Source organism: Leptodactylus fuscus, chromosome 6 (genome assembly GCF_031893055.1).
Source record: "Leptodactylus fuscus isolate aLepFus1 chromosome 6, aLepFus1.hap2, whole genome shotgun sequence".
NCBI lineage: Eukaryota > Metazoa > Chordata > Amphibia > Anura > Leptodactylidae > Leptodactylus > Leptodactylus fuscus.
The window spans coordinates 9,360,673-9,382,838 of NC_134270.1; the positions used below are offsets into that span (position 1 = coordinate 9,360,673).

The 22,166-nt window shown below is 46.3% G+C and overlaps 2 protein-coding genes across 6 annotated transcripts in view; both read right to left on the minus strand.

The window, feature by feature from the left end:
* Positions 1 to 774: 774 nt before the first annotated feature.
* On the minus strand, positions 775 to 8,587 carry TEPSIN (TEPSIN adaptor related protein complex 4 accessory protein). 2 transcript variants are annotated; one of them, XM_075279326.1, is made up of 13 exons: positions 8,498 to 8,587; positions 7,888 to 7,960; positions 6,835 to 6,926; positions 6,670 to 6,763; positions 5,207 to 5,274; positions 4,516 to 4,594; positions 4,369 to 4,431; positions 3,724 to 3,918; positions 3,476 to 3,653; positions 2,772 to 2,885; positions 2,368 to 2,446; positions 1,703 to 1,837; positions 775 to 1,438 (listed from the first exon to the last, which is right to left on the minus strand). In XM_075279326.1, the coding sequence occupies exons 1-13, from the start codon at positions 8,531 to 8,533 to the stop codon at positions 974 to 976; spliced, it is 1,671 nt and encodes a 556-aa protein (XP_075135427.1). In that variant the 5' UTR covers positions 8,534 to 8,587; the 3' UTR covers positions 775 to 973. The 2 variants fall into 2 exon arrangements, with proteins under 2 accessions (XP_075135427.1, XP_075135426.1); XM_075279325.1 differs by having other exon boundaries at positions 5,225 to 5,274; positions 8,498 to 8,563.
* Positions 8,588 to 11,899: 3,312 nt separating this feature from the next.
* The window catches only part of SLC38A10 (solute carrier family 38 member 10), a 31,573-nt gene continuing 21,306 nt past the window's right edge, over positions 11,900 to 22,166 (minus strand). Inside the window, exons 12-17 of one of the 4 annotated variants that reach the window (XM_075279335.1) lie at positions 21,677 to 21,844; positions 20,816 to 21,265; positions 19,093 to 19,182; positions 15,269 to 15,292; positions 14,546 to 14,695; positions 11,900 to 13,422 (exon numbers count right to left, since the gene is read on the minus strand). In XM_075279335.1, coding sequence (XP_075135436.1) covers positions 12,434 to 13,422; positions 14,546 to 14,695; positions 15,269 to 15,292; positions 19,093 to 19,182; positions 20,816 to 21,265; positions 21,677 to 21,844 — 1,871 coding nt within the window. In that variant the 3' untranslated portion in view covers positions 11,900 to 12,433. Of the gene's footprint in view, positions 13,423 to 14,545; positions 14,696 to 15,268; positions 15,293 to 19,092; positions 19,183 to 20,815; positions 21,269 to 21,676; positions 21,845 to 22,166 lie in introns of all 4 variants that reach the window. The other 3 variants (XM_075279334.1, XM_075279338.1, XM_075279337.1) reach the window with 3 other exon arrangements.

A 22,166-nucleotide genomic window follows, 5' to 3' on the forward strand; every position in this document is an offset into this window, starting at 1 on the left:
AATAGCTGATTGGTGGAGGCGTCAGACTTGCAGCTCACGTCTATGGAGCTTGCCTGCAGTACCAGACCCCACCTGTGGACAAGTGTGGCGCCGTTCTGGACTATAGTATTGGAGACGTATTCTTGGGATAGGTTGTCATTATCCAATCACTGGGGGGCTGACACTTGGGACTGCCAGTGATCAGCTCTGTACAGGACAGTGATGTCATATTTATCGGTCACGTGACCTGGCTGCCTTCCAATGGAAGGGATTGAGCTGCAATACCAAGCACAACCTCTATACAGTGTGTGGCGCTATGCTTGGTTGTGCTGTCATGTCTCAGTATGGCAGCTCATCCCCATTCACTTCTATAGACCTCAGCTGCAATACCAGATACCACCTGCAGACAGGTGTGGCGCTATTCTGGACTATAATACTGAAAACCTGCTTTTAGAATAGGGCACCAGTATCAAATCGTTGAGGATCTGACACATGGGACCCCCACAGATCAGCCGCTTGTAGAGACCACTGATGGTTACGTTCATCGGTCGCTTTCAAATGAATGACACTGGGCTGTAATACCAAGCACAGCCACTAAACAAGGTGTGGCGCTGTTCTTGATACGCCTCTAACAACAGATTGGTGGAGGTGTCAGTAATGCAGCCCATTCCTTCTATGGATCTGACCTGCAATACCAGAGACCGCCATTGGACAGGGGTGGCAGTGTTTTTCTAGAATTGGTCATTTCATGAGTTAAAGAGTAGAATCGGACTGGTATTAGTAGCAAATACTTTATTACTAGAGTCCGTGCTGCCATCATGGTATATAGAGCGCCCCCGTATACCAGTACTCGGTCAGGCTAGTGTTCTCTGGTCTCTGCTGGACAGTCCAGCTGCCTAGGTTGTCAATAAGTTCACCTGGTCAGTGGCAGACGCCAGGGTCAGCGGGCACCCCCAGGCAGATACCGCTGTCCTCAGTGCCCCCACCTCGTGCACTAACTGTTCAAGAAGGAGAAAGCCGATTGGCTGGGTGGAGAAGTCCTTGCATGTGCGGCGGTGGCCACAGGGGGCACCAGACTTGGCACTTTGTTATCCTTCCTAAGATTCCTTACAGCGGTCACCAGCTCCATGCCCTCAAACAGCGAGAGGCGCCCCTGAGGGTCCGTCTGGTCGTGGTCGTTCTCCTGGATGGCGCCCACAGCGGCGGTGGCAACCTCTCCGCCCATAGCTTGGCCTCCATTCCGGACGAGGCCGCAGCAAGCAGGTTTTGACGGATCGGAGTCTGCAATGGGGGAAGTGGGGACGCTGGAGGGGGTCAGTAGATGTTCTCCCCCGGTGTCAGGGAGGGTGTCCGATAGGAGGTCCAAGGGGTTGGTTTGGGGAGGAGGCGAGGCGGGTAACTGGGGGGCGGCCCCGTGTTTAGGAGAGGTCTGTGTCAGGGCTTCAAACTGGAGAAGAATCTGGGAAAGAAGACAAGTGTTAGTAAGTTCTACACTCCAGTCACATCCAAAGCTGCACTCCAGATTGTAACGGGTGCCCCTTGGACTCCATCACTACCCATGCTGTAAGATTCAGCCTTGTGCTTTTGGGAAAGAACCGGACCCATGGATGGGAAATGACAGATGAGAATCCTGAATGCAGCTTTGGCTGTGACTAGAGTATATGGAGTATACAACAAAGTAAAATAAAAACACTCCTCCTCCAAACACTGCTCAGTCTGTTACCTTCCTGGCTTTGTCCTTCACCGGTCCTGCAGGTCCTTGGCTCAGCTTGAGGAGATTGTTCCGGACCACGGCCAGCATGTGGTCATGTGACAGAAGGTCGGAGGTCATGAGGGAGGCGATAGCGCACATAGACCGCTGCGAGGACACGAAACGCAAGGTAATCAATACAACGTGTGACGGGGAAGACACTGCTTAACACTTCCCCCTAGGAGGAGCCACCAAATTGGATTCATATACAGCTCCCTCTGGTGGTGACTCCAGGTAGCCAAAATATTATCATTAAAAGGGTTTTCCGAGACTGATCTATTGTGGGTCGGATCCTTGGGATACACCTGGGATCCGCGCCGATCAGCTGTTTAAAGAGGCCACAGAGCTCGCATCGTGTCAGTCAGTCAGAAGCTCAAGTAGCTGCAATACCAAGTACGTCCACTACCATATGTATGGCGCTGTTCTTGGCATTCAGTGTAGCTCAGGCTGATTGGTGCTGATCCCAGGTCCCGGACCCCATCAATCACATGTCAATAACTTATCCCAAGACCTGGACAACCCCATTAAGACAAATGCAGGGGATTTGGAGCTTTAGACCTGAACGGAGACGATAAATAAAGCAAAATCGGAGAGAATTTTTCTGCGGGTTGGGGATACGGTCGGTTGCGTTTGCTCACCAGTTTCACGCACAGGTTGTCTTCTTCCAGCGTGCGGTTTAACATCTCAAACACGACTTCACAGTTCAGGAGCGAACACCTGGGATGGAAACGCACAAGTCAGCACAAGAGCTGCAGGAGCATCACAACAGCTGTACTGAGCATGCTCTGCTGCACTGCATTGTGGGGGGTGTAGTGTTACCAACCTCGTGTAGGGTCACGAGCAGCATCAGGTGCTGGAGCTAGCTGTATGATTTATACCCTGCACTCATTAATAAATCTGTCTTCAGTAAAGCTCCCCCTAGTGGTGGCTGGATAGAATGTTGTTATGTAGAAAGTCTCAGTAGTGCAGCCTCAGGCTTTAGGGATCATCTACGAGCACAGGCCACATTTGCAGCTCCCTATAAACTCTACCCAGGACTCACCCTCTAACAAAATGCTGCACCTCCTCCTGGGTGAGGAACACTTTTTGCCCCCCGGTGACGGTCAGAACCAGCTGCGCCTCCTGTAGACAGTCGCCGGGATGTGCAGGCTCCACCCTGATGAAACAGATGACAACTCATTCATATACATTTTGCATTTCTCTGCTTGTTGTCAGTAAATTGCCTGACTCTACAACATGGCGGCTCTCACAGCTGATGGTTTGTTACAATTGTATCCAGCCCAGAAAACCCTCTTGTATACATCAACAGCAGAAATCTGTTTGTTACATTGTGTCAGTGCCAGACTCTTAAAGGGGTTTTCTGGGACTTCTATATTGATGGCTTATCCTAGATGATTGGTGGGGGGTCCGACACCAGGGACCCCTACCTGAAGCTGCGGTATTTTGCGGTCACATGGTACAGCAGCAGCTCAGTCCTATACAAGTGAATGGGGCTGAGCTGCAATACCAAGAACGACCACTATGCAAGGTATGGTATTCAGTGTGTGGTGCTTGTCCGAACGCTGCGGCCTCCGCAATGAGTTGACCAGCGAGGGACTCAGGTGTCAGACCCCCACCGATCTAGGTCACAAATAATTGTCTACAATGGATACAACTGTAACAAAACCGCAGCTGTGACACGTATTAGGCCTTCCAGTAGGAAGCCATCTTGGAAATACTGAGGAATTAACGCTTGAGTTGCCATACCTTTCCGAAACCTCCGCGCCCTCTCGGTTGCTGCTTCGGGACTGCCCATCGCTGCCCGTTTTGCTGCCGGCATCTGAGGACAGGCTGCGAGGAGACTTGTCTTGTAAGGAGTCTTGGGAGCTATGGCCGCTGTCGCTGTCGTCCCATCCGCCGCCTGGTACTCCTGAGCGGTGGCCACCTGGAAGGGAAGGCCCATGAGCACGTCCTGAGGGTAACCCTACCCCCCGCAGGTATCGGACAGGTCTCACCTCTGAAGGCGTGGGCAGCTGGTGGCACCGGCTTCCCTGCAGATGGACGCCGGTCACCCGGGGGTATCGCCACTGGCTTGTACGTGTTGTCCGCCTGATCTCTGAGACAAGGAGACGGAGACCCCGACCCGACCAGCACCTTCTGGGTCACCGCCACGGCCGCTCTATGTATCCCGCTCAGCAGGGCGTCACCACCTGAAGGAGGAGGAGGGTCATTGTATATAAAGCTGGCAATGTAACGGGACTGTAGGGAACGCTGACACTGCTGGGGTAGGGGATATGAACCCTCGAATTTTCATAAATCTGCCCCATTATTTGCATCTGGGGAGGTTTTACGAGACAAGTCTGCCACCTAGTGTTAGAAATAGTGAATGACATGCAAGTGATATGATAGCGAATGGATAGGCCCAAACCCTGCAGCATCCAAACTGTGCAGACCCCATGACAACTCTGCACTGCACCTGACCAAGTTGACACTTCAGTAGTGCAGCCTCAGACTTTGGGCCTGTAACTTCAAGTGATTGTATCTCAATATTGTACAGTGTAGTACCCTGGTAAGTGTAGGGATCGCTGCAGGTCAGACCTCCACAGACAGTGGACATCCCCTTTAAGCTGTGACTATGACTAGGATATGGAGGTCGTTACCTAAATTCTGCTTCTCCTGGGAATAACCAAAGCCTTGAGATCGGGAGATCTGAGACCCCATACCTAAAAGTGAATGAGCACAGGGCAGTCAGAAACGGAAATGCACTTAAGGGGTTAATACAAATCCAAGCCGTCCTGGCACGTTACCCGGCTGGCACCTCTCCTTGTTTGGCACCATATTGGAAGCACGAGGGGCGGAATCGGTGTACAGGCTGCCCACGAGCTCCTGGACAAAGAAAGAAAGGCTGGTCTGGATGGGTGACAACCACTAGAGCTGCTCATTACAGGGGTCACATGGCTTTCTAAAGACCCTGCATGATCATAAAGGGTGACATTACTATATGGATCTCCTTACCCGCACCTATGTACATCTATGGCAATGTATACTGTTCTATTCAGGAACCAGGGGGATCAGGATGAACAGAGCTCAGGGTGTCAGTGGTTTAGTGCATGGAATTATGGGAACGGTAGCAGCGATCTTCTGATCTGGCCACCTCCTGATGCCGGAATCTGCTGTACTGGACGGGGCTTTGTTGCTATTCCTGTAACAGCCCCATCCCCTGCATAGTGGTGGTGCCAGGTACTGCAGCTCTGCGCTCATTACTTGAATAGGAGTAAGGCCTGTCCAGGGCAGCAACTACTGGCATTGGAAGGTGGCTAGATCAGCAGATCGATGTAGGGTCCAGACCAGACCCCCCTGACTAGATACTGCTGAGCTATCCTGGGGATAGGTGATCAGTAAAGAAAAAAAAAAAAGGGGGGGGGGGGGTCCAGAAACCCCCTTTAAAAACGTCATCAGTGTTCCCTTGCAATAGATGTAAAAAGCTTAAAGACTTACCTGACCGGCTGACCGTACCTTCTGGTACAAGCTGATACCATGGAGAGGGTCTGGGGGTCCACTGACCGCTGTGGAGAGAAGCAGACACAGGCTGTGTGGTAATAAGAGATACCTAGAGCCCTGCCAGGACCTTCCTGCTCAGTGACATCATCATAGTGCTACGTGTCCTGCACAATTTGGTGGGGGCCTAAGCCAGGTCTGCAAAGTGTGGCCTATCCCTCAGGACATGCAAATCTAACTGCACAAGCTTGTCGGCCGAGGAGGAGACCAGGAGATCACACAGGGTGCAAGGAGAGGAGGAGACTATACAGGGTGTAGGCTAAGGAGAGGACCACAAGACCACACAAGATGTACCCTGAGAAGGATACTGTAGATTGTAGGCTGAAGGGGAGACCAACTGACCACACAAGGTATAAGCTAAGCAGGAAACCAACAGAGAACCAAGGGTACAGGCTGAGGAGGAGACCACACAAGATGCAGGCCAAGGAGAAGATCAGGAGACCATACAGGGTATAGACCGAGGAGGAGACCAGGAGACCATACAGAGTATAGACCAAGGAGGAGACCAGGGGACCATACAGGGTATAGACCAAGGAGGAGACCAGGGGACCATACAGGGTATAGACCGAGGAGGAGACCAGGAGACCATACAGGGTATAGACCGAGGAGGAGACCAGGAGACCATACAGGGTATAGACCGAGGAGGAGACCAGGGGACCATACAGGGTATAGACCAAGGAGGAGACCAGGGGACCATACAGGGTATAGACCAAGGAGGAGACCAGGGGACCATACAGGGTATAGACCGAGGAGGAGACCAGGAGACCATACAGAGTATAGACCAAGGAGGAGACCAGGGGACCATACAGGGTATAGACCAAGGAGGAGACCAGGGGACCATACAGGGTATAGACTGAGGAGGAGACCAAGGGACAATACAGGGTATAGACCGAGGAGGAGACCAGGGGACCATACAGGGTATAGACCAAGGAGGAGACCAGGGGACCATACAGGGTATAGACTGAGGAGGAGACCAAGGGACAATACAGGGTATAGACCGAGGAGGAGACCAGGAGACCATACAGGGTATAGACCGAGGAGGAGACCAGGGGACCATACAGGGTATAGACTGAGGAGGAGACCAAGGGACAATACAGGGCAGGTGTAGACTAAGGGGGAGACCAGCAGACCACATGGGGTGTAGAGGGTAGACTCCAGCTCTATAGAATACAGTTAATTTAACAAAACGGACGATGACAACACGTCCAGCTGTGATTCCTGACCGATTTCATATTTTCGTAGAGATCTTGTATGAATCCAAGTCCACAGGTCACTGCCGCTAGACAAACCACTTAAGATGTCGGCATTGATATGACCAATGACTTGGAATGACACAGTCTCTACGGCAGGAAGGGTTTTCATAAGAACCTGGCCGTAGTGTAACTTCATGCACAGTCACCTACCTGAAGCCTCCTGTACGTACACAGCGTTGCGTCGAAGATCTTGTACGATCTGATCGGAGCCATAAGAGCAGAGATAGAGCAGGATCTTCAGTACCTGGATAGGACACAAGATTGAGGAGGACGGTAGGACATCACAACAATCCCATCCACCGACATGGTACCCACCTTCAGCTTGACATTGCACGAGTTGTTCTGCAGGCGGTTGAGAAGATACTCCAGGAGGCACTGGCAGCTTCCAGAAGACTCATGGGAGATCTCTGTATACTAGGTTAGGGGATCATGGAAGGAATTCACTCCCTACACCTGGGGCAACCTTATATGATCCAAGGAGATGTCGTCCCTGGTTGGAATCAAATAGAGGACCGAGTACCATAAAATAAGGTCACCCTGGTCTGGCGTTCCAGAAGATGCTACATAGGACGTCAATAGACATCCCAAACCGAAACACATACGAAAAGATGACCCAGCTGATGGTTCTGTAGACCACCAAGTAGCATCTGGTCCGGGGCAAGAAGTTCTAGAACCCTCAGCAGCTCAATATTACAGGGTGGACCAAAGCAATGAGACCATGATGTCCATCACAATCAGACCAAATTGTCTTGGATCACAAGGGCCATGGCGGGTCCACTCACACTGCAACTTATGGTCCAAGTTGAGCACCTCTCAATTTACATAATGGAACCTTCTTGCAACTTGAATCCACCCGCAGATACACGGCTGCACGAAGGTTGCAGTGACCAAAGTATCAATGGACCACCTCAACGTCGTCGGTCTCCAAACACCTCTTGCCTCTATACGTTGCAATACCCTACAGGATAGGGGATATATGTCTGATCCGTGGGGGTCCAACCGGTGGGTCCCCTGTGTGTATATAGCAGTAGTGGGCATGCTCAGCCACTGCTCCACTAACATCTATGGAACAGCTGTAAGAGAAGTGAATGATAAGCACCCCCCCCCTAATGTATTCAGGCAGGGGACCCCTATAGCGATGGCTTAAGGTTCCAGGGATCAGATTCCCCAATGACCTGACACTTACTGTAGGAAAATCGTGAGTCTCCCAATGATTTGGGGGATAAGTTGTTACCTGCACCCCTGTGTAATGAGAAGGTATTACAGCGTGCCCACTGAAATCAACAAGCACTTATGGGGTACCTACAGGTAGGCTACACAGATCCCAGCACACCTCACACTGGGATGGAGACAGGGAATAAAGGATACTGGCCATCTCCTCATACAGGTACCCCGGGCAGGGGGTGTCGTCATCGGAGGTCCCCTTTATTAGCAGCGGGAGCTAAAAAACAAACAAATGCATTAGTACACAGTATCTGTATCTTCATATGATGGGCACCAGGGGGCGATATAGTCAATAGGAAGCAGAAAGGGCAATTACAGAAGAGGAGGCATTTAAAGGGACAGATTATGACTCATGGGGAGCGCCGGCGTAGTCATCTCCATAGCTGGTCGGGTCACATTCATGACCTAGAGGGTCAAGGAACAGACTAGAAGTGTAAATGAGGCCACTTAAAGGCACGGGTTACCAAAATAGCCCAATATGGACACAATAGTGCTGACGTAAGGGAGGTCACCCAGCTTTCCTGGGTCAGGACAGTCCGATACTACGATGAGAGAGACGACAGCGCCTACAGCAGCTATAATGGGGCTGGCTCTGACCAGGGAGGGATATGCAGAAGACAACACGTTAGTGTCAGGCAAAGTGACTAGAAATGGAAGGCCCCTTTAAGGAGAGTTCCGTGACTCCGCCCAGGCAGGTAAAATGTGTATAGAAGATATACCGGGGGTGCTGGAGCCACGCCCCCTGCCCACTCACCTGCTGCAGGAACGTCAGCTTGTCCAGCACTGCCATCCTCCCTCCTACGGCAGCCACCGGGGCCTCACTGACAGCCGGAACCGGCGTCCTCCAATCACAGCGCAGGCTCCTCCCTCATCAGCCAATCACAGCGCGCTTACCTAGAGAACAGCCAATCACAGCGTGCTTACCTAGACGGCAGCCAATAAACGGCGCTCTAAGGGAAGAACCAATCAGAATCCAAGCCAGGCGTCTCGGCAGCGGTGATTGGCTGGGATGTCAATATGGCTGCGCCCTTAGGAAAGTCGCCTCTCGGTGTATGATGAGTGCGCGGTCGGTGGCCCCGGGGCGGTGGACGCTGGAGACGGTGCCGCGGCTCTTAGCGGAGTGCAGGGTGCAGGTGAGCCACAAGGTCATGCTTTACGGCACTTATAGTTTCACAGCCTGCTGTAGATGACTGTACGACATGTCCCAGCATGCATTAGTCCTTGTGTACAAGCTACAGCAGGGTACGGGGCGGCTCTGAGGCCAATTTTGTAACTTCGCGTGTGCTGGCCCTCTGTTATTCTTCCTGGAAGTGTATGACTGCATTGACAACTGGTCTCAGGAGGGGGGAGAATAATTAACCCTGTGTTTCCAGGCAGCAGCCTATGGGAGATGCGTGTCCGCGGACGCCACCGGAACGACTGAGCTGCGGAAAGGAGCCTGCGCCAAGGAGTTCGAGGAGTTAAAACAGTGTATCAGTAAGGCGGTGAGTAGTGCATGGGAGTAGTAGTCCGCCGGCAAGTATCGGACTACTGGGACTGATCAGAACCGATCCCATGTGACTACGCCCTTCTCCTGACCACTGCTTGTCTAGTCGGGGATACAACTACAACTCCCAGCATGCATGTTTCTCTCTTAGTGGTCATGCTATTGTCTGCCTGTAGGGGCGCCGCAGGGTATTTGCTGGATCGGCTATAACCAGGGTCACAATGGGATACGGGTACAGCTGTATACGGGACTCTAGGCATTGAGAGGACCAATATGGCGGCCGCGGTGATGTGACGTATTTCTTCTCTATTACAGGCGAAGCGCAGCACCAGGTGACCGTCCTGACTACCCATAAACCACCGCTCCCTGCACCAGGTGACCGTCCTGCCTACCCATAAACCACCGCTCCCTGCACCAGGACTCCGCACTATGGTCGTACACGGCTGAGGACCTCAACACCGCCCTGATGTGTCACATGACAAGCTGAAGCCTTAGGATAGGCCATTGATATCCGATTAGTGGGGTCCGGTTGCCCCCTCAATCAGCTGGAGTGGAGCAGGAACCAGACAGCGCCGTTCTGTGTAGTGGCCAGACCAGGTAGTGCAGATCAGTTTCAGGCGCTGCAGTGACTCCGTTCCGCCACTACACAGGGGACAGCGCTGTCCGCTTCCTGCTTCGTTCTCTGTGTATCAGCTGATCCATGGGGGTGCCGTGTGCCAGACCCCCACCAGCCCATACCCATGACCTATCCTTAAGGTAGTTCAGCAATGATTTTAGGACTGAGAATCACAAGATGTAACGCTCTTAAAGGGAATGTCTCGCCTGTATTTATTTTTCCTAATTACAATCGGATGCTGACAAACATTGTTGCTCTTTTGAATTTTTTTTGTCAATTACTACAGGGCGGCCATATGTCTATAGGAGAGTTGTGGGCATGCTCAGTGACCTATATCGCCTGCAGTGATTGGTGGATCTGGTGACCTGTATGTAGATGTTGGGATGAGGCCACACGTTGCAGCTTTCCTAAAATATTCTAGAACCCTCCATTGTAGAATACAATGCTAACCCCACAGACCTCATTAGAATCCGTGGGGGTCCAGCGGGATCTCTTCGTCAGGATTTCAGTTTTGTGGCCAGAGCTATACCTGGCGTGGCCACCCTGCCTGTGACCAGGCTCGTAGCGGCTGCTCTGGGCCTAGAACCCACCAAGTAATGGCCAATTTTCACTTGTCTATCTCCACTCTTGTCCATGGTCGCCTCCAGGGGGCGCTGCTTCTTACATCATGCCACTGAGTGTCAGGTATTCCCCCTCATTGGAGGTGACCAGGGACAGGATTGGGGATAGGTGAGTGAAAAGTGGCCATTCCCTGGTGGAGTAATTCAGAAAAGTAGGGGGCCGAGACCAGGGGACGATAAAGGAAGCCGTACACTGTCTGGAGGATCGGGAAAGGGGGTGTTGTACAACGTGCGGGGTAATAACGAGGTGACGTCTGACAAGTGATCTCTACAGAACAGGAAGTGACAACCTATAAAGGATTAAGGGCTGGAGTGAAAACTTCAGGGTTTGCATGTGCGATCCCCCTGACATAATGGTGACATTCAGTTATTTAATAGGTTGTGGTGCCCTCTACTGGGCAGAGTGGACACAACATTTTAGTATATTTTAAATAATAAATTTTTTGGCCACAAGCAGGTAGGGGTGTGTATATGATATTAAATGTATCGGTATAAGGCTGTATTCACTCTTACCCTAGATCAAAGCAACAAAAACCTAGATCACCCTGGAATCTTATAGGTGTAATTTCTGTTAACCTGCGCAGCCACTCCTGTGCATTGGGGGGCAGTCTTCTGTGCCTACACCATGCCAAGGGTCAGCTGACTGGTGGGGGCGTTGTGTGAATTCTCTTCTCTCTACACCTTATTTACATAAGGAATGAAAGCCAGGTCTGTTATCTCTCTATATAAACACACAGATAACACTGAGTCCATTCTGTACAAGAATCTGCATATTATCTGATCTGCTCCAGTGCTGATACACTGACATGGGAAATCCCCTTTAATGCAAATTGTCAGTTTCCCAATTTTAAACATGCCGGGAAAAAGAAAACCTAATTTGTTGCAAAATTCTAAAGCTATGAAGGAGCCAGAAGTCACAGACTTCTCCTCAAGCGGAGCTGAGGAGGATTGAACAAGCTAAGGCGTCAAGCGGCTCTTAAAGCAGCCGAAATGCTGGAGTAGGCGGATCATCGGTGCTAACAACACGCTCATTATATGGCTTCCCAGCGAGCTGCTGAGATGCCAGAACAATCACAGGCATGGAGCAAGGAACAAGTTCAGCAGCAAAACAGCTTGAGAACTGCCAAAGCAGGCGAACCATCGACGGCAGCAATTTGCTGAATATATAGGTTATCGACGCCAACAACACGCAGACAAAGTTGCAAGCCGAGGCTGGTTCTTCATATGGTATAGCAATTCTGATTGGAAGCCACTCCCTAAAGGCATTATTCCCATTGGATGGAACCTAGTTGTACATTATAAGACAAAGTGCTGTGAGGTTGTTTCAGAAAGACTTCCTACATGTCACAGAGCTGTGCGCCCCATCAACCAACCCACCCCTAACAAGCGACTCACAGACAACGCAATCGCAACATTAGTCACAACAGACAGATGGACATTAGGCCGCCATGTTTAATGTTTGGAGTCAGGAGGACAAACACAGCACAGGCTAACATGTAGATAAAGGCACAAGTTTAGGAAGTGATCGCCTCCGCGTCGTACAAAGTGAATCTCCGCTCTGAAGGCGTCACCCCACCAGTGATACAGCGTGACAGAAAAGATAAATCGAGACAACCCTGGGGGAGAAAAAATAAAAAGACAAGGTTCTTCTGGAGACTGAGAGCACACGAGCCCTCCTCTACTGTCTGAGAACAGGTCTTCCTTGGAATGAGGAGAAGGCAATTTGTTACGTTCCTGCACCTTCTTCAGCTGTGCTTTCTTGAGACTTGGGAAGGGGGGGGGGGGGGGGGTGGTGTAACAATACCTGAGACGTACAGTATTGGATAAGATTGCAGCATATTTATACAAGGTTCCTCAAAACCAACCCTGACCTCCTAAATCACTGGCCAAGCGAGACACGACCCCATAGCGGTTCCTGTAATAGTCCTTGGTGATCCTCGTGTAAGGAGGAGACACCTTCCTCAATCATCATCTTTCCTCCTTTTCCGACACCTGTTTGATCTGCCGACTGTACACCGCCTGCAAACCGGCCTCAGCGTTAAGATGCGTCTCAAGGGCGGCGTGGAGGTCATTAATGATTGCATTGGGTGCATGGTGGAAACCAATGATATGAGTCCCGTCCTGCTCCATATGTTCTTCGCTGGCAAGGTCCCTCTTCCTTCTTCTAAGGTCTAAGTCACCTTGTAGCTTCAGGTCCCGGTTAGGCTTCCCCTGGTCACCGTCTGGGACAGCTCCATCTTTTCTGACTTCTTCTGGCCCGGCCCCTACCTTGCCTTCTCCGACATTGTGTATGGAGTCTCCTGCTCTTGCAGCTTCTCTCACCAGGTTTTGGCCTTGGTTTTGTAGGTCCAGATCTGAATTCTGAACTTTGGCTCCTGGTCCACCTTGATGTTGTTCCTTCTGCTGCTCTAGGACGTCAGCGCCTGGTTTTAGGACGTTCTCCGCTGGAAGGTTCTCCTTCATCTTGACCTCCTTGTTGGGAGAGTCTACCACAACCTTGTTCTCCTTTGGTTTTAATACTTCAGCTGGTTTCTCAAGATCTTCATCTTTGGGAACGTTCTTGTCTGGGATCTTCTGCGGTTCCTTCTCTTGTTGTGCGGGTTTCTGTGCATTGAAATTTTCCGCAGGTTGCTTTTCGACGAGCCTGGGAGCCTGACCGAGGTCGTCCGCTTCGTTCTTCTGTGGCTCAACCTTATGAGCCATGGGTCGATCTTGGCTATTCTTGACCTCGGGCTTTTGAGCTATCACCCCGTTATCCAGACTCTTTCCCTGCTCTAGCTCGATCACTTCTGGCTTCTGGTCGGGTACATGTAGGACAACTTTATCGTCTTCCTTCTTGGGTACTTCCTGCTGTACGACAGCTGGCTCCTTCACGTCAGAGTCTTTGTTGAGTTCTCCGACCTTAACGTCCTCTACGTTCTTGGGAATCTCCGCAGCATGTCCTTCTGGTTTGTCACCTAGGACAAGAATAATATATGAAGATTAGTGCAAAAAAATGGGACATTTAATTCACCCAAATTCCTCCTTGACCGCAGAGCTGGCGAGCGGTCCTGTGAGAAGGAAGGTCAATTGTCATAGAACATGGGACCGGCCCTCCTACATCTCCAGCACTGGCCCCACCCAAGCTCTAACGATCTGTGACGGTCCCATAGAAGCCGAGCCAACACGTGAGGACCTCCAGGATAGCCGTAGGTGTTCCCTATCGATTCAGTTAACAATTTGGTCCTGCGTTTCCAGGAGGAATAACAGAGGAACACAAGGAAAACATACAGGTCCTCCTTAACATAAGGTGTGTGGCTCAGTTTCGGCTTTCAGAGTAGTAGGGAGAATCTCTTAAAGGAAATGTGTCACAAAAAAAAAAAAAAAAAATCGTAAATGAATGTTATACAATTTTTTATTTATTTTGTCAAATTTTAGGATCTATTAAGATTAATGTAATTCATTATTCCCGCTTTTGTACACTAGAGGGCGCATGATCTGTGTACTGTGTCAAAGCCCGCAAGTCATAGGCACGATAGAACAGGAGCTGACGCTAACTCCTAGGCTGCTGCATATATAGTGGTTTAAGGACCTCTGATGATGTCATCACAGGTCCTTACGCAGCAGCAATGACATCTGTGTATATAAAGCAGCTACTATCACTGCTCAGATTGTGGCAAAAACCAGATGAGCACAGTCTCTATTACTTGTTACAGGCTTCACGGGTAGCAGGGGAGACCTGTATTATGTGTCACTGTAGTTGCTTAAGGAAGTCTAATGATATCTTTAAAGGTCTTTTAGCAGCCAGGAATCATAAGTATGTGCTACACTGACACAGTACATGGAGGATGCTCCCTCTAGTGGTCGACTGTGAAAAATATTTATAAAATAAAAATATTTTATAAAATTCTCAATGCTTCCTGATGTGGGAAAAAAAATCCACAAGAAATTCAAAATATAATTTTTTTTTTATTTTTTAAAATATATTATTATTTTTTTATTATTTATTTATTTTTCTAAATTGTGACATATTCTCCTTAACTAGTTGATGTCCTGCTCCTGCTGTCATCATGATCTACGTCCGTGACGGCCCCTCCTTACCGTGCTGGTCCTGGTGAATCTCCATGTGCTGCTCCTTGATGACTTCTAGAAGTTTCTCCTGCTGGTCCAGTAGTCGCTTCTGCTGCTCCTGCTGCTCCTTGATGACCTGTAGCAGGATGGCGTGGTCCACCATCTCGGCTTTGCCAGCATCTGCGAGCCAAACAACACAGAACATCCATGTAATATATCACGATAGAATTGCCAAATATCTATTAGTGCTATTGAGACGTCCACCTTCAGATGACGCCATCTGGACCCCTTCAGCCTCCACATTCAGAGCAGCATTCAGAATTCAGCTGATCTTTTGTGGCCATCCTGTAAGCCCATTACTCTGATTGGCCAATCCGATCGTACATATTTACCGATGCTGCACATGACTCATTCACTTCAATAGGGTGCAGCTGGGATAAATACGGGCAAGGCCAGCTGATCAGTGGGTGTGCTGGGTGTCAGACACCCTACAAATCTGATACCGATGCCCTATATACTAAGGATGGGTTGTCAATATCACAGCCCAAGTCAATGGACCCATATGATAAAGTGATCTGACTGTGGAAGCGCCCAAAATAGTCTAACAGTAACATATACACCAAATGGAGAAAGACAAGAACATGGAGTCACAGCGATTAGTTCTACACAACGAGGACTGTGAGGTCTAGTAACGGAATAATCATACAGCACGCAGGGCGCTACACTACACACACATCAGGAGTCCGTGCTTACGTTCTACTAGACGCCTAAACTGAGCTGTGAGCCATCCAGGAAAGCATGAAGGAAGAGACAGAAGAGAAGAGAGGACAACAATGGGTTAAAGAAAACCAAAACCATCACTATAATCATATACTTCTATATAGGAGCAGTATTATAGTAGTTATATTCTTGTACATAGGAGCAGTATTATAGTAGTTATATTCTTGTACATAGGAGCAGTATTATAGTAGTTATATTCTTGTACATAGGAGGTAGTATTATAGTAGTTATATTCTTGTACATAGGAGCAGTATTATAGTAGTTATATTCTTGTACATAGGAGCAGTATTATAGTAGTTATATTCTTGTACATAGCAGGTAGTATTATAGTAGTTATATTCTTGTACATAGGAGCAGTATTATAGTAGTTATATTCTTGTACATAGGAGTAGTATTATAGTAGTTATATTCTTGTACATAGGAGCAGTATTATAGTAGTAGTATTATAGTAGTTATATTCTTGTACATAGGAGTAGTATTATAGTAGTTATATTCTTGTACATAGGGGCAGTATTATAGTAGTTATATTCTTGTACATAGGAGGTAGTATTATAGTAGTTATATTCTTGTACATAGGAGGTAGTATTATAGTAGTTATATTCTTGTACATAGGAGTAGTATTATAGTAGTTATATTCTTGTACATAGGAGCAGTATTATAGTAGTTATATTCTTGTACATAGGAGTAGTATTATAGTAGTTATATTCCTGTACATAGGAGCAGTATTATAGTAGTTATATTCTTGTACATAGGAGTAGTATTATAGTAGTTATATTCTTGTACATAGGAGTAGTATTATAGTAGTTATATTCTTGTACATAGGGGCAGTATTATAGTAGTTATATTCTTGTACATAGGAGGTAGTATTATAGTAGTTATATTCTTGTACATAGGAGCAGTATTATAGTAGTTATATTCTTGTACATAGGATCAGTATTATAGTAGTTATATTCTTGTACATAGGAGGTAGTATTATAGTAGTTATATTCTTGTACATAGGGGGTAGTATTATAGTAGTTATATTCTTGTATATAGGAGTAGTATTATAGTAGTTATATTCTTGTACATAGGAGGTAGTATTATAGTAGTTATATTCTTGTACATAGGATCAGTATTATAGTAGTTATATTCTTGTATATAGGAGTAGTATTATAGTAGTTATATTCTTGTACATAGGAGCAGTATTATAGTAGTTATATTCTTGTACATAGCAGGTAGTATTATAGTAGTTATATTCTTGTACATAGGAGTAGTATTATAGTAGTTATATTCTTGTACATAGGAGCAGTATTATAGTAGTTATATTCTTGTACATAGGAGTAGTATTATAGTAGTTATATTCTTGTACATAGGAGCAGTATTATAGTAGTAGTATTATAGTAGTTATATTCTTGTACATAGGAGTAGTATTATAGTAGTTATATTCTTGTACATAGGGGCAGTATTATAGTAGTTATATTCTTGTACATAGGAGGTAGTATTATAGTAGTTATATTGTTGTACATAGGAGGTAGTATTATAGTAGTTATATTCTTGTACATAGGAGTAGTATTATAGTAGTTATATTCTTGTACATAGGAGCAGTATTATAGTAGTTATATTCTTGTACATAGGAGTAGTATTATAGTAGTTATATTCCTGTACATAGGGGCAGTATTATAGTAGTTATATTCTTGTACATAGGAGGTAGTATTATAGTAGTTATATTCTTGTATATAGGAGTAGTATTATAGTAGTTATATTCTTGTACATAGGAGGTAGTATTATAGTAGTTATATTCTTGTACATAGGAGTAGTATTATAGTAGTTATATTCTTGTACATAGGAGTAGTATTATAGTAGTTATATTCTTGTACATAGGGGCAGTATTATAGTAGTTATATTCTTGTACATAGGAGGTAGTATTATAGTAGTTATATTCTTGTACATAGGAGCAGTATTATAGTAGTTATATTCTTGTACATAGGATCAGTATTATAGTAGTTATATTCTTGTACATAGGAGGTAGTATTATAGTAGTTATATTCTTGTACATAGGGGGTAGTATTATAGTAGTTATATTCTTGTATATAGGAGTAGTATTATAGTAGTTATATTCTTGTACATAGGAGCAGTATTATAGTAGTTATATTCTTGTACATAGCAGGTAGTATTATAGTAGTTATATTCTTGTACATAGGAGTAGTATTATAGTAGTTATATTCTTGTACATAGGAGCAGTATTATAGTAGTTATATTCTTGTACATAGGAGTAGTATTATAGTAGTTATATTCTTGTACATAGGAGCAGTATTATAGTAGTAGTATTATAGTAGTTATATTCTTGTACATAGGAGTAGTATTATAGTAGTTATATTCTTGTACATAGGGGCAGTATTATAGTAGTTATATTCTTGTACATAGCAGGTAGTATTATAGTAGTTATATTGTTGTACATAGGAGGTAGTATTATAGTAGTTATATTCTTGTACATAGGAGTAGTATTATAGTAGTTATATTCTTGTACATAGGAGCAGTATTATAGTAGTTATATTCTTGTACATAGGAGTAGTATTATAGTAGTTATATTCCTGTACATAGGGGGTAGTATTATAGTAGTTATATTCTTGTATATAGGAGTAGTATTATAGTAGTTATATTCTTGTACATAGGAGTAGTATTATAGTAGTTATATTCTTGTACATAGGATCAGTATTATAGTAGTTATATTCTTGTACATAGGAGTAGTATTATAGTAGTCATATTCTTGTACATAGGAGGTAGTATTATAGTAGTTATATTCTTGTACATAGGAGCAGTATTATAGTAGTTATATTCTTGTACATAGGATCAGTATTATAGTAGTTATATTCTTGTACATAGGAGCAGTATTATAATAGTTATATTCTTGTACATAGGGGGCAGTATTATAGTAGTTATATTCTTGTACATAGGATCAGTATTATAGTAGTTATATTCTTGTACATAGGAGTAGTATTATAGTAGTTATATTCTTGTACATAGGAGGTAGTATTATAGTAGTTATATTCTTGTACATAGGGGGTAGTATTATAGTAGTTATATTCTTGTACATAGGAGTAGTATTATAGTAGTCATATTCTTGTACATAGGAGGTAGTATTATAGTAGTTATATTCTTGTACATAGGAGCAGTATTATAGTAGTTATATTCTTGTACATAGGAGGTAGTATTATAGTAGTTATATTCTTGTACATAGGAGTAGTATTATAGTAGTTATATTCTTGTACATAGGAGCAGTATTATAGTAGTTATATTCTTGTACATAGGAGTAGTATTATAGTAGTCATATTCTTGTACATAGGAGGTAGTATTATAGTAGTTATATTCTTGTACATAGGAGCAGTATTATAGTAGTTATATTCTTGTACATAGGGGGCAGTATTATAGTAGTTATACTCTTCTATATAGGGGGCAGTATTATAGTATTAACAGCAAAAATATCAAGTGTGATTGAAAGTGGTGGAAGCACAGTAGCACAATAAGTCATATCTGTTATACTCAGGTCTTGGAAATCTGGGTGCTACCCAGTCTGTAATACTGCACTGGCGGCCATATTGATTATCACCCAATTTTCCCATAAACAATATAAATTCCAATAGTTTTAACAACTTGAGATAAAAGTAAACTTGGTGAGTCAGAGAACGGACATGACTTTGTGGAGGCGTCGCTGTGGCCGGAGCAGATCTGTGTGATTAGGAGTCACGCGCAGCAATGCACAAACCATCTCACACGGCTGAATGTTTCATGGCAGGCTAGACACACAGAAAGGCACCAACCTTCTTGGTTTTCAGAAGCCTTCATCTCGACATTTCTCACATCACGCTGCTCCGCTCCGGCGTCGCCAGGTGCCTGCTCTTTCTTCTCATCTGGAAAGGCATTGGAAAGGTCACATTGAGAAGAGGCCGGATTTCTTCTATGCGCATCTAATCTTGTTAAAGCGCGCTGAATGTGCAGCAAGGGACGAATATACACAAAGTCACCTCCTAGTCACTGCAGATGCACTTTACTCAAGTGATGGAGCCCCCCCTACTGGTGTAAAGGTGTTAATGTATTTTCTTCCTGTTGTATATAGCTCTGTGAGTATATAGCCTGTGACCGCTTAGTAATACTTTCACCCATCTTCAGCCTCATAGACTTAGAATGGAGATGAAGCGTGCCCGTAACTGGTGCAAGACCGAAATTAAGTGGGGTGGGTGTGAATGGTGGGGGTCCGAGCAGAGGCAGCCCCCACAATCATACACTTATAACCACTATAAGCTTCCTTTCTATACGTATAGGATATGGTATAAGTTTATATCCGTAGGATCAGGTCATCAGTTGATGCCGGGTTAGGGTTCACCACCCTGAACCCCCTCGGATCAGCTATTTGAAGCCTGAGCACGGTTTCTATCTCACAAGCCACGTGACGCTACTACATTCATCGGTCTCACGGCCTACTCACAGCTTGGTTCCAGTCACGTGAACGGAGCTGAGGTGCAATACCAAGCACGGCCACTATACTATATATGGCGCTGTGCTTAGTTTTCGCCCCTGGGGATATCAGATGTCAAATCCTTCCTGATCTTTGATTGCTGACCAGTCCTGAGGGTAGGTCATCCATTGTTAAGGCTGAAAAACTTTTTTTTTTTTAATGGTGGGAAGACCCCTTTAAAAGCAACCATACACAAATGTGATCTAAGTCTAATCTCATTTAGTTAGGCTTTAATAAAAGATGATGTCGGCCGGAGGTTTCCAGGCTGTTGAGCAGGGACCGCTGGGTCCCCAAATTTGGCCGGGCGCCCGGTTTTATAGATTCAGAGCTGGAACTTGCCCACATCATCTGCTTTCTATGCATGGCTGATAACAGGAAGCCAAACCCCTCGTCATGCTCTGCATCCCCTGTACAGGGAGCGGGGCGGGGGGCGGGGCGGGGCGTTTCTTGGACATGGGCAGAACATAACATGATGGGAGACTAAAAACAAAATCCCCCCCACACTCCAAAATGGGGGCCTTATTGAGATGAGGATCATGGGGGTCACAGGGGTCACACAACTCAAAGCTTTCAGTTTGCTTTGACTGCTTCCTTGAATGAAACGTATCCCATCCACAGGTCTGATGGGTGGGGGTCCAAACAACTAGACAGGGGTCCGGCACCCCTATGTTTGAACAGAGTCATGGTCACATTTTGTAGCTGCATCACTCATCTCTACTTTGTATAGGTCATCAATTAGAAACCGTCAGGAGTCTGACCCCCGACCCATCAGCTGTTTGAAGGGGCAAGTGCACTACAGCGCCATACATTTGCAAAGTGGCTGTGCTTGGTATTGCAGCTCAGTCCTATTTACTTGAATGGGACTGAACTGCTATTGGGCCAAGTGACCGTGAATGTGACGTCACATAGCCTAGGAAGCGCTTCTGTCCCCTTCAGCCAGCTGATCCATGGGGGTCCTAGATGCAGACTGATGACCAATCCTAACAAAGAAAACCCTTTTAAGAGTCCCGATCCCCCTCCCCCTTTACCTTCTTTGAGCTGCTTCTCAAGAATTTTTTCGGCCAAGGCCAGGTCGATTTTTGGTAGCTCTCCGGCTCCCGTGTCGATGTTCTTGAGATCCTCCACCTTGTCACCTTTCTTTTCTGGTGGCGGTTCCTTGTCTACTGGCTGGACCTCCTGCTCTTCTTTCACTGGGACCCTCTCCGGTTCCTTCTTGGGTTCACCTTCCTGCTGAGGGGGCTGCTGAGGGGCCGCCTTGTGGTCTCTCTCCTCCTTTTCGGCTGGATGTTGCTCTTTTTGTTCAGGTTTATCTTCCACCTTCTCCAGTTTTTCATCCTTCGGAGCGGCCGGGACCTCGGCGACATTGGGCAGGTTCTTCTCTTCAGACTCCTCCTGGTCCTTCCGCTCATCTACATGGACTTCATCCCGCGGGACAGGAGGTTCATGTCTATGAGCTTCACCGACCGGGGCGACAACACCTGCTGACCGGGGAAAGCAGAAAAGATAAGGGGGCGCCATCCAATGATCACCAGATATGTTGTGTACATTTATCTATTACTTTTACAGCAATTGGGACCACAACTTATGGCGGCCTAGTGTTCTACAACTGCATTTCTCTAATATACAAATCAAACATCTCTAATCGTACCATTCCTCTATTGTTACTCTTGGCAGTGGATGACTAAATTAACAAGTAAGTTCTACCACCCCTTAGTCAAGAGTTCGTGTCTCTACCTAGTGTGACACGGACCAGGTAGAATCAATAACGACAGGAGTCTGCTAACACCCACACATATATATATATATCCAGGAGGAGTAACAGAGGGAAGACACAACACAATTTTATGTATAGATACCCCAGGCGAGAGGTCATGTTTAATGGTCTGTACCTTGGTTGGGTCTGTCAAGTTGGACTTCTTGTTGTTTCCTCTTTTCCTCCTCCTTCTTTGGAACCTCAATAGGTCCTTTAATCTGCGGCTGCTCCACCTCTACCTGCTTTGGTGGAAGCTTCGGCTTGTCCCGCTCGTCTGCTGCTTCTTCTACAATCTCTTTCTGGACTGCACAGGAGAAATAGGAATTTATTTATAAAAGATTCCAGCTGTAAATCCTGCAGAATAGTGAGCGCAGCTCTGGAGTATAATACAGGATAAGTAATGTAATGTATGTACACAGTGACTGCACCAGCAGAATAGTGAGCGCAGCTCTGGAGTATAATACAGGATAAGTAATGTAATGTATGTACACAGTGACTGCACCAGCAGAATAGTGAGCGCAGCTCTGGAGTATAATACAGGATAAGTAATGTAATGTATGTACACAGTGACTGTATCAGCAGAATAGTGAGCGCAGCTCCGGAGTATAATACAGGATAAGTAATGT

Coding starts and splice junctions, on each gene's coding strand:
- TEPSIN (XM_075279326.1), bottom strand. CDS start 8,533: ATGGCAGTGCTGGACAAGCTGACGTTCCTGCAGCAG. Junction 6,927..7,887: donor CCTGTATGAGGAGATGGCCA/GTATCCTTTATT, acceptor CCTAGTATACAG/AGATCTCCCATGAGTCTTCT. Junction 2,886..3,475: donor GGCGCGGAGGTTTCGGAAAG/GTATGGCAACTC, acceptor CTGTTTCATCAG/GGTGGAGCCTGCACATCCCG.